This window comes from Ailuropoda melanoleuca, chromosome 5, assembly GCF_002007445.2.
Source record: "Ailuropoda melanoleuca isolate Jingjing chromosome 5, ASM200744v2, whole genome shotgun sequence".
Taxonomy (NCBI): domain Eukaryota; kingdom Metazoa; phylum Chordata; class Mammalia; order Carnivora; family Ursidae; genus Ailuropoda; species Ailuropoda melanoleuca.
Genome location: NC_048222.1, coordinates 108,650,995 through 108,667,198, shown reverse-complemented (window position 1 = coordinate 108,667,198; position 16,204 = coordinate 108,650,995). Strand labels below are relative to the sequence as shown.

General features: G+C 35.3%; 1 protein-coding gene across 1 annotated transcript in view; it reads right to left on the bottom strand.

Annotated features, from left to right (window-relative positions):
- The window catches only part of TTC29 (tetratricopeptide repeat domain 29), a 241,196-nt gene that overhangs the window by 82,804 nt on the left and 142,188 nt on the right, over positions 1 to 16,204 (bottom strand). The window contains exon 10 of the mRNA XM_034661550.1: positions 5,413 to 5,536. Within this exon, the coding sequence (XP_034517441.1) occupies positions 5,413 to 5,536 (124 nt within the window). The remainder of the gene's footprint in view (positions 1 to 5,412; positions 5,537 to 16,204) is intronic.

Genomic DNA, 16,204 nt, shown 5'->3' with positions numbered 1-16,204 from the left:
AAATAAAATGGAATCAAAGACATTTGTATGACAAGTAAATTATATGATTGAGAAACAATATAAATATTGAAGATGAAAATAAAACTAGTTAATATTTTGGATTGTTCTGCTAAACATCAAAGATATAGGACAAAATAAATGAACATATGTGACTAGACCACACATTTCCATTTTTAAAAACAGAGAAGTATAAATACCTAATTATTGTTCTAATTATACTTTTGAGCATTAGGCTATTTATTGTTTTAGACGAACATCTTAATTAGGAAATTAGGGATCATAAATAAATGGACATATATTTAAATTTCCAGAATTACTGTATGTTAGAATGAACTTATTCATCAGGTAACTACTATGTACCAAGCTCCATACCAGGCAGTGGGGATTCAGCAGTTAACAGAATTTACTATACCTAAAATTTATAGATTTTTTTAACAAGTGTTTTCCCCCCTAAAATAGGAGCATTATAATTATTCATAATTATTTAATTATAGTTATAATTACAATTACACATAATTATTCTTCCTGCAAATTGAGCTTAGTATTCAATCGTTAGACACAGACACAACTGCCATAAAACTGGTATCAAGCTAAATTTCTCTAGTTTAAAACACTGTTAAGGAAATACATTAATTCTTCTCAGATGCAAGCATTTTTATATGTACCATTTTGGAATGAGATTTCATTAATGTGTATTGCATTTCTAGTTTCTCAATTCTTAAAGAATTTAATATCTAAATTTAATCTCTTCTCCAAAGGGTCTGTCCAATGTTCTACAGTTCAATTCTGTTATCAGTTAATCCCTATCCTATTATAAAATTCAAAAGAGTCTAGTAATTAATCTTAGCAATCTTAAATACAAATTTGAGAATATATAAGTGAATTAATCACTTCATGAATGCATCTTATTGGAAAAGAGAACTTTGTTTAGTGTTATAAATATCACTGGTAAGCATTTAGAAGACAATTTCAGGACAGGATCTTGATGACATCATAGACCTTAAAACAAAGCTTGCACTATATTATTACACTATAATATAGAATTTTCATGCATTTACCTGATTCCTACCAGATCCTTCTCAGTGCGTCTAAAATGTCACTGTATCCAATGAGCAAGCTCAAAAATAAATGAATATATTCCTATTACTAAGGAAATACCATTTTTACACATTTTCTTTACTATTTTATTCTCGAACTATCAGTTTTATTTTTTTAATTTTTAATTTTTTAAAAGATTTTATTTATTTATTTGAGAGACAGAGAGAGAAAGAATTGAGAATAAGCAGGGGAAAGGGACAAAGAGAGAGGGAGAAGCAGACTCCCCACTGAGCAGGGAGCCTGACCTGGGGCTCAATTCCAGGACCTGAGATCATGACCTGAGCCGAAGGCAGATGCTTAACCAACTGAGCCACCCAGGGGCCCACTATCATTGTTTTAACTATGTGATTATTATCTGATCTTATTAGGGAATGAGAAATCTCGTAAAAGGTCTATATCTAGTTATTTTCCCTGAAGCATTTTTACTTGTCTATATTAAATATATATTTTCATCAAAAGATCAGATCAGGAGGGTGGGATGGGTGGCCCATCTTCTATGATTAATCGTAAAAGGTAAACTAAATAGAATAAATGATCTTTTAAAGATGTTCTAACTTTAATTATAACAACACTGTAGTAACTAGAGAAAATAGTTAATTCTAATATTTTTTCCAAATACAGTCTTATAATTGTGGTCTTATAATAATATTTCTTAGAAATGATTGTAAAAAATACAAATAGGATACATTGAATGAATAGTATGAAGCCAGAAAAGAGATGATGAGGGCAGTTTGTAGAGGCCTTAAGAGTTAGACTGACGAATACCAGGAATATTAGATTTGCTTTTAAAGATTCAGTACAAGTTTTCAGAATCATTGTACAAAATCATTGTATTTCACAAAAGTGAAATAGAAGTTTGGAATTTCTAAAGTGAGAGAATCCTACTCTCCAGAGGTAGAAAACTGGTTACAAATTTACTGACTGATTCAATGAATTCACATATTTTTGCTCTCTAACTCTGTGCCACCTTCTTGTCTAGGATCACTAACACGATAATAAACAAGGCAGATATGGTCCCTATTCTCATTAAGTTTCTATTCTAGCCAAATTAAAGAATGAGAAAATATCATAAACAAGAAAACTAGGAGATGAGTGCTATGTGGAATATTAAAGTAATGTTAAAGAGTGACCTGGGGGCTACTTTTTTCTTTTTCATATAATTTTTATTTTGGCATGCAGCTTTCAGGACTTCAATGAAAAGAAATGGGGAATATGGAGATTTCAGATATTTTGATTAAGTGGAAGACAAAATTTTTTCAACAAAACAGATACTTTTATTGACTGAATGTTTTGGCTTCTCTCTCACATGCCTGGAAAGCCCCATAGAATATAGTGGATTAGATTTCATCATTGTAGATTAAGAAAATGTGTTTGAGGGCTCAAATTACAGAAACGGTAGCTGTGATTCAACAGTTTTCCTTACGAATAATAATAATGCCATCTTAGAGACAAAATACAAGTACCTTTTCAAAGCACCTTCATCTGCTTTTTAAAATTGAGGTATGACAGTACATTAGTTTGGGGTGTATAACATTATGATTAGATATTTGCAGAGATCACTAAATGATCACCACAATAAGTTCAGTTAACACCACCTCATGTAGTTACAAATTTTTTTGTGTGATGAGAACTTTTAAGATCTACTCTTAGCAAATTTCAAATATATAATACAGTATTACTAACTGCATTTGCCATGCTGTACATTCTGCCCCCAAGACTGACTTATTTTAGAACTGGAAGTTTGTAACTTTGAACTACCTTCACCCATGTGACTACTTTTAGTCAGGTTGCCAAGGGAAGGCCTCTCTGAGGATGTGGCACTTAACTGAGATATGGTGACAATAATTCAGTGCTATGAAGCTCAGGGTGGACAGCATTCCATATAGGGCATTCCAGCTAAGGCAAATGTCCTAAGGCAGGAACAAGCTCTCAAGTCCATCTGGCTGTGGTGGAGTCGATAAAGAGAGTGGGGAGAAATAAAGTCAGAGATGGGCAAGGGGGTGTACATCTCACACAGAATATTCTTCCCAGAAGAATGGGAAGTAATGGAAGTGTTCTAATCAGAGAAATAACATAATTTGATTTACATTTAAAAGGACTACTTGGACCTCTGTGTGGAGACTGGATTATATGGGCGAGAATTAGGGAATGGGCTTGAATTTACTAGAGTAGTGTAGGTGAGAAAACAGAGTGTCATAAACTGTTGGGATGATAGTAGCAGATACAGAGAAGTAGGTGCGTCTCAGATATGTTTGGGTGGCATAAAAGTCCGGATTTCCTCTGGACAAGGTATGGAGCAGGAAGGAGAAAAGAATCAAAGAATATCCAGATTTTTGGCTTGAGCAGCTGGGCAGATGGATAATGATACCATTTATTCAGATAGAGAAGCCTGGGAGGAAGGAATCATGTTAAATGAGATGTCTATTAGACATCCAGGTGGAGATGCTAAGTTGGCAGTTAGAGTTTGGAGTCCCAAGGACAGATCAGAGCTGGAGATAGAAATTTGGGAGTCATCAGCATATGGATGCTGTGGGCCTGGATGAGGTCAGATGGGGGAGCTCATAGATTGAGAAGACAGTTTGCCTAGAAAATACCTGAATCATATTCTACCACAGTTGAACATTAAGTTAATAGACGAATAGAATTTAGGAGGAAATGATGAGTTCAGTTTCCAATAGATTATATTTGAAGCGGTCTAAGCGAAGATGTCAGGCAAGCAGTGGGCTATGAGTCCGAAGTTGCGGGGAGAGATCAGAGCTTGAGCATATTAAGAAGCTAAGTGCTTTTGTGTACCCAACATGTGCTAGGGATTTGACTAGGCACCACGTACATATTTATAAATTTCCAGTCCTTATATAGTTTTTCAAGGTATCCTATTACTGACACTTGAAAGATGAAGAAACTGAGGATCAAAGAATTCATGTGTCCCAGGTCATAGTTAATAAGTAGCAAGTGCAGATTCAAGGTCAAGTGGGCAGAAATCAGTGAGGTTCCTCTTTGTCCTGCTAGTTTCCTTCATGGAAAAGCGTAACAGATAGCATGTGATGCAAACATCCTATGAGATTGTCCGGGTGTATAACTGGAATAAAGTCATCTAATATCATTAGGAAACATCCATTTGCAGCTGAAATGAGAGACATGAAATAATTCCTTGTCAGTGTTTTCCTAGGAAATGACTTTGTAGAACTAGAAGGAAACTCAGGATGTCATCAAGCGTATCCCCCTGTTTCAAAAACACGAGAAGGAAAAATAACTATAATAACTATATTTGGTTCTAATAAACCCACTTTGTTATATATTTTCAAATCATACTCTTGGTAATGATTTAGCAACTCAGTCAGCCTGAGAAGTAATCAGTAGATTTTTTGACTTGAGGAAGTGTCCACAAAGAATCACAGTAATGCACAAAAATTGAATGCAACATTAACAATTTTAGTAACAAATAAAGTTTTGTTTTGAAGTCTGTGATGTCACAAAATTGTTACAGTATTGTATATTTAAGGGGCACCTGGGTGGCTCAGTTGGTTAAGCATCTGGCTCTTGATTTCAGCTCAGGTCATGATCTGAGGATTGTTAGGCTGAGCCCCACATCAGGCTTTGCAACGGGCATGGAGCCTGCTTGAGATTCTCTCTCTCTCTCCTTCTGCCCCTTCCCCTGTCATGCTCTCTCTCTCTCAAAAAAAAAAAAACTATTAAAAAATACTATACTATTTACCAGTGACTTTTTATTACATTAAAATATAAAGGAGAAAATAAATCAAAAGATCAATGCGTTATGACCAATTCATTTCACTAGTAATGGCCTCTTGAATAAGATACTTTTATTTTAGACTTTCTCTTCTTTCTCTTTTCTTTCACATAACCAGTCTGATGCTAGAATTCTGTATTTCCTTCAGAATTACTCTTGAGATTGTCCTTTCTTCTCCTGAAGAACCTAGCAGGGACATCACAGCTGAATTAATGAAATGAGAATCTGGAGCAAGGGAGATGAATGTTAGTGTCAGCAGATAAGAACCAACCATTATAATGATATTCTTTGAGTTGAAATGTTTTAATTGCTCTTCAAATCCAAAACCACTTAGAATCTTCACTGGCTGTGAAGATATGAATCAGTTTTAGCAGATCGTAGTGACTGTGCCCAAGACGGCACTCAGGTCCCGGGAGAAGAGAAAGTAAGTGCCCTGTGTGTTAAGCAAATCCTGCAGTCCTGGGGTCATTCTGCATAACCTATTATGGGAAGGTGAGAGTCAAATGGGAATAGAATTTTAAAACTCTGAGAATTTCTCCCTACAAGAAAGAAACACATATACTCACTTTTTCATTGTAGATATCCCCAAGCATTGTACTTGCTCTCACAACATCTAGTCTTTGAGAATTGTTTCTTGCAATTTTCACAACTTTTTTCAAGTATTTAATTGCTTCTGTCATCTCTCCTTGGCTGGAATAAATAAAATAGGAAACTATTGGAGTATCATCTCATTTAATGTCACAGTAAAGAGAAGAGATTTTGTGTCTTTGCTTTAGAAAGTGCAAAATGGTTCAGGATAATGAAATGTGAAATGCGAATTTAAAAATAGGTGGCTTGCCTTTGTTGGAGTATACAGCGAGTGAAAACTTAAACCTTTAAACCCTCGTGTGTTGCTGGTGGGATTGTAAAATGGTGCATCTGCTTTGGAAAAGAACTTAGCAGATCCTCAAAAATTTTGATATACAGTTACCATATGACCCGGCAGTTCCACTCCTATATAAATGCCCAAGAGAAATAAAAATATTATGTCCACACAAAAACTTGTATGCAAATGTTCATGACAGCATTATTTACAGTAGCCAAGAAATGGAAACAACCCCAATGTCTATCAATTGAATGAATGAGCAAAATGTGGTCTATCCATGCAATGGAATATTATTCTGCCATAAGACAGAGTGAAGTTTAGTGATACATGCCACAACATGGATAAACCTTGAAGACACATTAAATGAAAGAAGCCAGGGCGCCTGGGTGGCTCAGTCGTTAAGCGTCTGCCTTCAGCTCAGGTCATGATCCCAGGGTCCTGGGATCATCCCCCGCATCGGGCTCCCTGCTCAGCAGGAAGCCTGCTTTTCCCTCTCCCGCTCCCCCTGCTTGTGTTCCCTCTCTCGCGGTGTCTCTCTCTGTCAAACAAATAAAATCTTCAAACAAAAAAAAAATGAAAGAAGCCAGTCACAAAAAACATATATCGTATGACTCCATTTACATAAAATGTCCAGAATAGGCAAATCCATAGAAATAGAAAGTAGGCTAGTGGTTACCAAAGGCTGGTGAGAAGGGGAATGGAGAGTGGCTGCTAAGAAGTATGGGGTTTCTTTTTGGAGTGACAAAAATGATCCGACTTAAATTGTGATGATGTTTGTACAACTCTCTGAATATAACTAAAAACTACTGCATTTTGGACTTTAAAAGGGTGAATATATGATATATGAATTATATCTCAATGAAGCTGTCATTTTTTAAAAAATAAAACCTCTGAAAAGGTTGAAATTTTCCACACTACTTTGCAAATGAAGCAAGGCCTTTGTGGGGAGGCAATACCTGCAGGAGGTATTAAAACAAATAAGATGAAAATGGGGTATTCAGAATTCCCCCAACTAGGACTCCAAAGAATGAGAGAGAGATACTGCCCCCAGATGAAAGGGCCTGGCTTCTGGAAGGCATGGCACAACCATCTGGCAAACCACAAGAATTTATATAAGGAAGAAATAAGATTTCATTGTGATATACCACTGAGATTTTGGAGATTGTTACAGAAACTCAAATTCCCAAAACTAGCTAAAACAAGTTTGGCTATTTTTTTTTTCTCTCACAAAGAACTGAGGGGCACATCATTTTAAAGATTTCAATGAATTATATTCAGAAGCTTCTATTATTTGAATTCTGCTCTCATTTTATAAATCTGAGTCCCAAATACTCATCAGTTTTTCATGATCTGAATGCCACTTCAAGTATATACAAATTTTAGTTTTATATGAGCAAGAACTATACAGAAAGGAGAGAGAGGAGTGGAAAGACTCTAAAAATCTCTCTAAAGGAGAAAATTATTTGAAATTTGAAAGCCAGTCTAAGGAGACAGGATCTTTTAGGAGCCAGTTGTAGTGATGTCCTATGTGAAGAATGCTTGGGGGCCCACTGAGAGAGGCACACTCTCATAAGGGCAAACGAGATTAAGAACCAAGATAAAAAATATTTGCGCAACCGAAGAGACAGTAATTTTCGAAAACAGCTATATTCAAGGTATAATATACTGTGACTGATTTTGTAGAGGAGGCTGAAGCCAAGTGGGGGAATGTTTGGCTGCTGATCCAGGGACATGCCATAAACAATTAAAATGCTATGGACAAAGCAAGAAGTGATTTCAAAATAATGGCTCCAAATTAAGTGTGCTTAAAAAAGTCAGTATATCTGTTGACTCTCTGGATTTTTAATTTTTTTTCCAATTCCTAACAGAATGGTGAATCTAAGATTATATGAAATTCTATTGCTAAGTCATATCAGAACCACTGAAAATGTGTATTAATGTGACAAAATCCAGAATTTAGAGGTTTTAAAATAACTGAAAAGTTACCATTGTAGTCTTCAATTAGCTATAATAAAGGAAAAACTCTCATTTCTGAATGTCTTTGAATCCCTAGAATCTCCCTTTGTTTTCATACGTCAGCAGTTCCCAGCGAACACCTATGCCATGACTCAATAATTCACAGGATGAAATTCTGAAATGCAGACGTTGTTTTGCAATTGAACTTCTCCTCTCATGGATATTTCTCAGTTTATACTGCAAGGATTTACTCATAGGAGCTCCGGATGGTACAGTAATGAATGTGACATATACAGAAGCTTTGCTACAAACTTTTCAATTAGTGCAATTACAGTAAAACACACATTTCCTCATGTTTTAACATTTCTGAAATCAGGATGACTTACAACAGGTAGGCATCTTATAATCATTGTCAGATGGGGAACAGTCATGTCATAGCTGTTGGTGCAGAAACAGATTAGGTTTATCATCCTGGACATGACCCAACAATTGCAATGCCCTGATATTTCTGTTAACAACTATTTAAAGATAATTTCAGAAAGGGATGGGAGGACTGGTTGTTTTCTAAAAACCTCTCTGAAATCTTCTGAAAGTTAAGACAATGCCAACTTCAAAATGGGCAAATTGAGTAACCATGACTTGGAAAAAATACTGGAGATGATACTGGAGCACTATTTTAAGAAAGGCTATAGTAACAATGTTCTTGATGGCACAAAAAATAATATGGTTGAGAAAAAAAATAGTGACAATTCTGATCTAGAAGTGATTCAGAAGAATTGGACTTGGAATGCAAATATGTTTGAGGAGTATAATCAATTTGTTTGTATTTTTTTACATGAATGCTTAGAAGTGATAAAAATATCTGTGTGTAGATGAGCCTAAAATTGCTCTTTTGTTAAGTATAAAATCAAAATTCTAAGCAATAAGAGTTATTATGTTACAGTTTAGTTAGAGTATTTTCTTTGGTAGTATGTAAGGTGCATCGTCCCATAGAAGCAATCTTAGAGTCAGTGAAATCTAAAATTAAAGTGACTCCTTCAGTATAGTGGGTAGTTCATTGGCTAGTTAATTTTTGATTAAAATTTTCTAGGAAGTTTAAAATTCACACTGAATTTATATATACATGATATGTAATTAGAACATAATGAGAGCAAACAACTCTAAAACTGGTCTAATTACTTCACAGTTCTACTAAATCTCTATATGTATCTATTCATTTTATTTAATTTTATGCAAAAACAAACATACCTAAATTTTTGTGCTTGTTTTTATGTCATATGTGTATAATCATAAAGCAATCTCATATTCAACAGCATTCTGTTTAGATAGTGGGCATCAAAATATCAACATTTCTAACTTTAAAAATTCACTTGCAAAATGACATTCATTTCCCTGGCTGCAGTTAAAACAGCAAAATTTAATATTCACCTAAAATCTCTGAGCAAATAGAACTCAACACAGAATAATTTTCTTTCCTGAATGTCTATAATAGGTGATTGATGAACTATATTATTACCACATGCAATAAACAGTTGAGAAAGCACTTCTTAAAAAAAGTAATATAAAAGGTAATATTTGATTTTCAGGGGCAAGAATTTTTTAACTTTTATTTAAATTCAATTAGTCAACATTGGTTTCAGATGTAGAGTTCAATAATTCATCAGTTGCATATAACACCCAGTGGTCATTACATGACATGCCCTCCTTAATGCCCATCACCCATTACCCTATCCCCCCACTCTCCTCCCCTCCAGCAATCCTCAATTTGTTTTCTATAGTTAAGAGTCTCTCATGGTTTTTCTCCCTCTCTGATGACTTCCATTCTGTTTTCCCTCCCTTCTCCTATGATCCTCTGTGCTGTTTCTTATATTTCATATATGAGTGAAACCATATGATAATTGTCTTTCTCTGACTGACTTACTTCACTCAGCATAATACCCTCCAGTTCCATCCACATTGATGTAAATGGTAAGTATTCATCCTTTCTGATGGCTGAGTAATATCCCATTGTATATATATACTACACCTTCTTTATCCATTCATCTGATGATGGACATCTCAGCTTTTTCCACAGTTAGGCTATTGTGGACATTGCTGCTATAAACATTGGGGTGCAGGTGCCCCTTCAGATCAATACATTTGTATCTTTGGGGTAAATACCTAGTAGTGCAATTGCTGGGTCATAGGGTAGCTCTATTTTTAACTTCTTGAGGAACCTCCATACTGTTTTCCAGAGTGGCTGTACCAGCTTGCATTCCCACCAACAGTGTAAGAGGGTTCCCCTTTCTCATGGCAAGAGTTTGAGGTTTTTTGTTTGTTTGTTTTTGTTTTTTTTTACATCAGAAATGGTCAGCATATGCAATAAGTGAGTTCATGGAAAAATATTTTAAGAAGTTTAGAATATTCATAAAATAATCCCACAAATGGACTAAGCGTGTCAGAGTCACTAGCGGGCAAATTAAAAATTATTCGGCTGCTTTACAAAATTAACTAGAGTGACTGGGAAATTATGTGTATAACCGAGGTGAAGAATTATCTAAGATTAGAACTTACATTCAACTTGGAAAAATATGTCAACCTTCCTTGTTATTTCTATTCTTAATTGTTATTTCTATTCTTAATTATTCTTGGTCATACAATATTATATTAGTTTCGGGTTTACAATGTGATGATTCAACCCTTGTCTACACTGAAATGATCACCACAATAAGTCTAGTCATCACCTGTCTTCATTAAAAAGTTACAAAATATTTTTTGCTTTTTAAAATTTTTATGTATGTATGTATGTCACCATACAGTACATCATTAGTTTTTGATGTAGTGTTCCATGATCATTTGCATGAAACACCCAGCACTCTTTCAAGATCCACTCCCCCTCAGCAACTTTCAAGTACACTCAATACCACTGATTGGAGTTGCTCTGCTGAACACCACATCCCCATGACCCATTCACTTCACAACTGGAAGTCTGTACCTTCTGACACTGTTCATCCCTTACGGTCAGCCCCTAAACCCCCTTCTCCCTGGCAACTGCCAATCTGTATACATACATGAGTTTCATTTTGCTTTGTTTTGTTTGTTCAGTTTGTTTTTCAGATTCCGCATAGAAGTGGCAGCTTAAGTATTTATCTTTCTCTGTCGGACTTATTTCAGTTAGCTTAATACTGTTAAAGTTCACCATGTTTTCCCAAAAGGCAAGGTTTTATTATTTTTTATGGCTGAGTAGAATTCCATTGTGTATATATACTGTATCTTATTCATCCTATTGATGGACACTTAGGTTATTTCCATATCTTGGCTACTGTAAATAATGCTGCAGTAAACACAGGGGTGCACTGTGTCAGTGTTTTCATTTTCTTCAGGTAAGTATATAGAAGTGGAATTGCTGGATCATATAGTTCTACTTTCAATTTTTTGAGGAACCTCCATACTGTTTTCCACAGTGGCTGTACCAATTTATATTCCCACTAACAGTGCACGGGGGTTCCCCTCTCCATGCCCTTGCCAACATTTGTTTCTTGTCTTTTTGATAATAGCCATTCAAACAGGTGAGAGGTGATAGCTCATTAAGGTTTCAATTTGCATTTCTCTGATGATTAGTGATTTTGAGCATGGCCTATTGACCATGTAAATGTCTTCTCTGGAAAAATGTTCAGATACTCTGCCCATTTTTAATTAGATTGTTTGGGGTTTTTTTTTTTTTTTTTTGCTATTGAGTTATGTGAGTTCTTTATTTATTTTGACTATTAACTCCTTATCAGATATATGACTTGCAAATATTCTAGTTCAGTAGGCTGACTTTATGCTTTGTTGATAATTTCTTTTGCTGTACAGAAGAAGCTTTTTAGTTTGATGTAGTCTCACTCATTTATTTTTGCTTTTATGCCTTTGTTTTTGGAATTAGATCCAAAAAAATGAAAATCACCAAGACATACGTCAAAGAGCTTACTGCCTACCTTCTCAGAGTTTTATGATTTCAGGTTTTAATGATTTTCAGGTTTTTAATCCATTTGAGTTAATTTTTTGTGCATGGTGTAAAATAGTAGTATAATTTCATTCTTTTGCACGTAGATGTCCAATTCACCCAATACTATTTATTAAAAAAACTGTTCTTTTCCTATTGTATATTCTTGGCTCTTCTTTGTAAATTAATTGANATTGTTAAAAATTATATATATTATATATATATATGGGTTTATATATATATAATATATATATATATATGGGTTTATTTCTGGACTCTCTATTTCGTCCTATAGATCTATGTGTCTGTTTCTATGCCAATACTGTACTGTTTTTGTTTGTTTCTTTTGTTTTAAAGATTTTATTTATTTATCTGACAGAGAGAGGATAAGTAGGCAGAGAGGGAGAAAGAAGGAGAGGGAGAAGCAGGCTCTCCACTGAGCAGAGAGCCTGATGTGGGGCTCGATACCAGGACACTGGGATCATTACCTGAGCCAAAGGCAGCCACCCGACCAACTGAGCCACCCAGGCATCCCCATACTATTTTTATTATTATAGATAGATAGATAGAATGGTAGATAGATAGACTTTTTAAAGATTTTATTCATTATTTGAGAGAGAGAGACAGAGATAGCAGCAGAGATAGTGAGAGAGACAGAGCACACCCAAGTAGTCAGAGAGAGCACAAGTGGAAGAGAGGGAGAAGCAGCTCCCTGCTGAAGAGGAAGCCCAATGTGGGGCTCGATGCAGGGTTCGATTTCAGAACCCTGGGATCATAACCTGAGCTGAAGGCAGTCGCACCCAGGTGCCCTGATTATTATAGATTTATAATCCAGTTTGAAATTATTGCATGATGACTCCAGCTTTGTTTTTCTTTCTCAAGATTGCTTTGACTACTCAAGGTCTTTTGTGGTTCCATATACATTTTACTATTGTTTGTTCTATTTCTGTGGAAAATGCCATTAGGATTTTGATAGGGATTGCACTAAATATGTAGATTGCATTGGGAAGTATGGACGTTTTAACAATATTAATTCTTCCAATCTATGAACACAGAATATGGCCTTTACTATGTCAAGGTTCATTCCCTCTATCCTCACTTTCCTTGAGAGTTTTTATTATAAATGGATGTTGAGTTTTGTCAAATGCTTTTTTCTGCATTTATTGAGATGATTATATGATTTTATCCTACGTTTTGTTAATGTGTTGTATCATGTTGATTTTTTTTGATTTCCCCTTTAATTTCTTCTTTCATTGACCCACTAGTTGTTGAGTACCATGTTGTTTAATCTCTATATATTTGTGATTTTTCTGTTTTTTTTTCTTGTAATTCATATCTGGTTTCATACCATTGTTGTCAGAAAAGATGTTTTATTTGATTTCAATCTTCTTAAATTTATTAAGACTTGTTTTGTGCTGGAACATATGATCTGTTGTGAAGAATATTCCCTGTGCACTTGAGAAGAATGTGTATTCCGTTGCTTTTTATGGAATGTTCTGTATATATGTGCAACTGGTCTAATGTATCATTGAAGGATGATGTTCCTTATTGATTTTCTGTCTGAATGATCTATTTATTGATGTAAGTGGGGTAATAAAATCCCCTGCTTTTGTTTTTGCAGTGCTGTCAATTTCTCTCTTTACATCTGTTAATTTTGCTTTAGATATTTAGGTGCTCCTATATTAGGTGCATAAATATTTACAAATGTCATATCCTCTTGTTGGACTGATCCCTTTATCATTATGTAATCCCCTTCTTGTCTTTATTACAGTCTTTGTTTTAAAGTTTATTTTGTCTAATGTAAGTTTAGTTACTCCAGCTTTCTTTTGGTTTCCAATTGTATGAAACATCTTTTTTATCCCTTCCCTTTTTTTTAGTCTCTGTGTATCCTTACACTAAAGTGAGTCTCTTGTTTAAAGATTCACTTTACATGTAAGGCAGCGTATCGATGGGTCTTTATTTTTTTATTATTCATTTAGCCACATTGGGTCTTTTGATTGGAGAATTTAGTCCATTTACATCTAAAGTAATTATTGACAGGTATTTGCTTATCGCCATTTTTTAAAAACTGTTTTCTGGCTGCTTTGCAGTTCTTCTGTATTCTTGTCTTCTTTTGCTCTCTTCCCTTGTGGATTGAGGACTTCCTTTAGTGTTATGCTTAGATTCCTTTCTTATTGTCTTTTGTGTATCTACTATAGGTTTTTGCCTTGTGGTTACTATGAGGGGCACATATAACAGCTTATATATATAACAGTTTATTTTAAGCTGATAGAAACTTATGTTTGAATACATTCTAAAACTCTACATTTTTACTGCCTCCTACTTCACCTCTTATGTATTTGATGTGACATTTTACATCTTTTTATTTTTTGGATTCCTTAACTAATTATTGTAGTTATTTTCATTAGTTTTGTCTTTTAACCTTCATATGAGTTTTATCAGCGACTAACCCATTACCTTCACTATACATTTAACTTTACCAATGAGATTTATACTTTAATATGTTTGCTTGTTACTAATTAATGCTTTTTTTTTTTTAAGCTTAAAGTAGTTCCTTTAACGTTTCTTTAAAAGCCCGATTGTGATGGTGAACTTCTCTAGCTTTTGCTTCCCTGGGAAACTTTCTTTCTCTTTCATTTTTTTAACTTGTTTTAAAATTATCTTTTTAAAAATTTTTTTTTATTATATTATGTTAGTCACCATACAGTACATCCCTGGTTTCTGATGTAAAGCTCGATGCTTCATTAGTTGCGTATAACACCCAGTGCACCATGCAACACGTGCCCTCCTCACTACCCATCAAAAGTCCATCCCTTTCCCCCACCCCCCTCCCCTCTGAAGCCCTCAGTTTGTTTCTCAGAGTCCATAGTCTCTCATGCTTCATTCCCCCTTCTGATTACCCCCCTTTCTTTATCCCTTTCTTCCCCTACTGATCTTCCTAGTTCTTATGTTCCGTAGATGAGCGAAATCATATGATAATTGTCTTTCTCTGCTTGACTTATTTCACTTAGCATTATCTCCTAAAGTGCCATCCATGTTGCAGCAAATGTTGAGAGCTCGTTCTTTCTGATAGCTGAGTAATATTCCGTTGTATATATGGACCACAACTTCTTAATCCATTCATCTGTTGAAGAGCATCTTGGTTCTTTCCACGATTTGGCTATTGTGGAAAATGCTGCTAAGAACATTGGGGTGCATATGGCCCTTCTCTTTACTATGTCTGTATCTTTGGGGTAAATACCCAGTAGTGCAATGGCTGGGTCATAGTAGATCAATTTTTAACTTTTTAAGGGACCTCCACACTGTTTTCCAGAGTGGCTGTACCAACTTGCATTCCCACCAACAATGTAGGAAGGATTCTCTTTCTCCACATCCTCTCCAGCAATTGTTTCTTGCCTTGTCAATTTTTGCCATTCTAACTGGCATAGGGTGGTATCTTAGAAATCATATGATAATTGTCTTTCTCTGCTTGACTTATTTCACTTAGCATTATCTCCTCCAGTGCCGTCCATGTTGCAGCAAATGTTGAGAGCTCGTTCTTTCTGATAGCTGAGTAATATTCCGTTGTATATATGGACCACAACTTCTTAATCCATTCATCTGTTGAAGAGCATCTTGGTTCTTTCCACGATTTGGCTATTGTGGAAAATGCTGCTAAGAACATTGGGGTGCATATGGCCCTTCTCTTTACTATGTCTGTATCTTTGGGGTAAATACCCAGTAGTGCAATGGCTGGGTCATAGGGTAGATCAATTTTTAACTTTTTAAGGGACCTCCACACTGTTTTCCAGAGTGGCTGTACCAACTTGCATTCCCACCAACAATGTAGGAAGGATTCTCTTTCTCCACATCCTCTCCAGCAATTGTTTCTTGCCTTGTCAATTTTTGCCATTCTAACTGGCATAGGGTGGTATCTTAGTGTGGTTTTGATTTGAATTTCCCTGATGGCTAATGATTTTGAACATTTTTTCATGTGTATGTTAGCCATTTGTATGTCATCATTGGAAACGTGTCTGTTCATATCTTCTGCCCATTTTATGATTTGTTTATTTGTTTCTCGCGTATTGAGTTTGAGAAGTTCTTTGTAGATATTGGATACCAGTCTTTTATCTGTAGCATCATTTGCAAATATATTCTCCCATTCCGTGGGCTGCCTCTTAGTTTTTTTGACTATTTCCTTGGCTGTGAAGAAGCTTTTTATCTTGATGAAGTCCCACAAGTTCATTTTATCTTTTGTTTCTCTTGCCTTTGGAGATGTGTCATGAAAAAGGTTGCTTTGGCCGATGTCGTAGAGGTTGCTGCCTATGTTCTCCTCTAGGATTTTGATGGATTCCTGTCTCACATCAAGGTCTTTCCTCCATTTGAAGTTTATCTTTGTGTATGGTATGAGAGAGTGGTAAAGTTTCATTCTTTTGAATGTAGCTGTCCAATTTTCCCAGCACCATTTACTGAAGAGACTGTCTTTTTTCCACCAGCTGTTTTTTCCTGCTTTATCAAAGATTAGTTTCCCAAAGAGCCGAGGGTCCATTTCTGGTTCTCTATTCTGTTCCATTGGTCTATGTGTCTGTTTTTG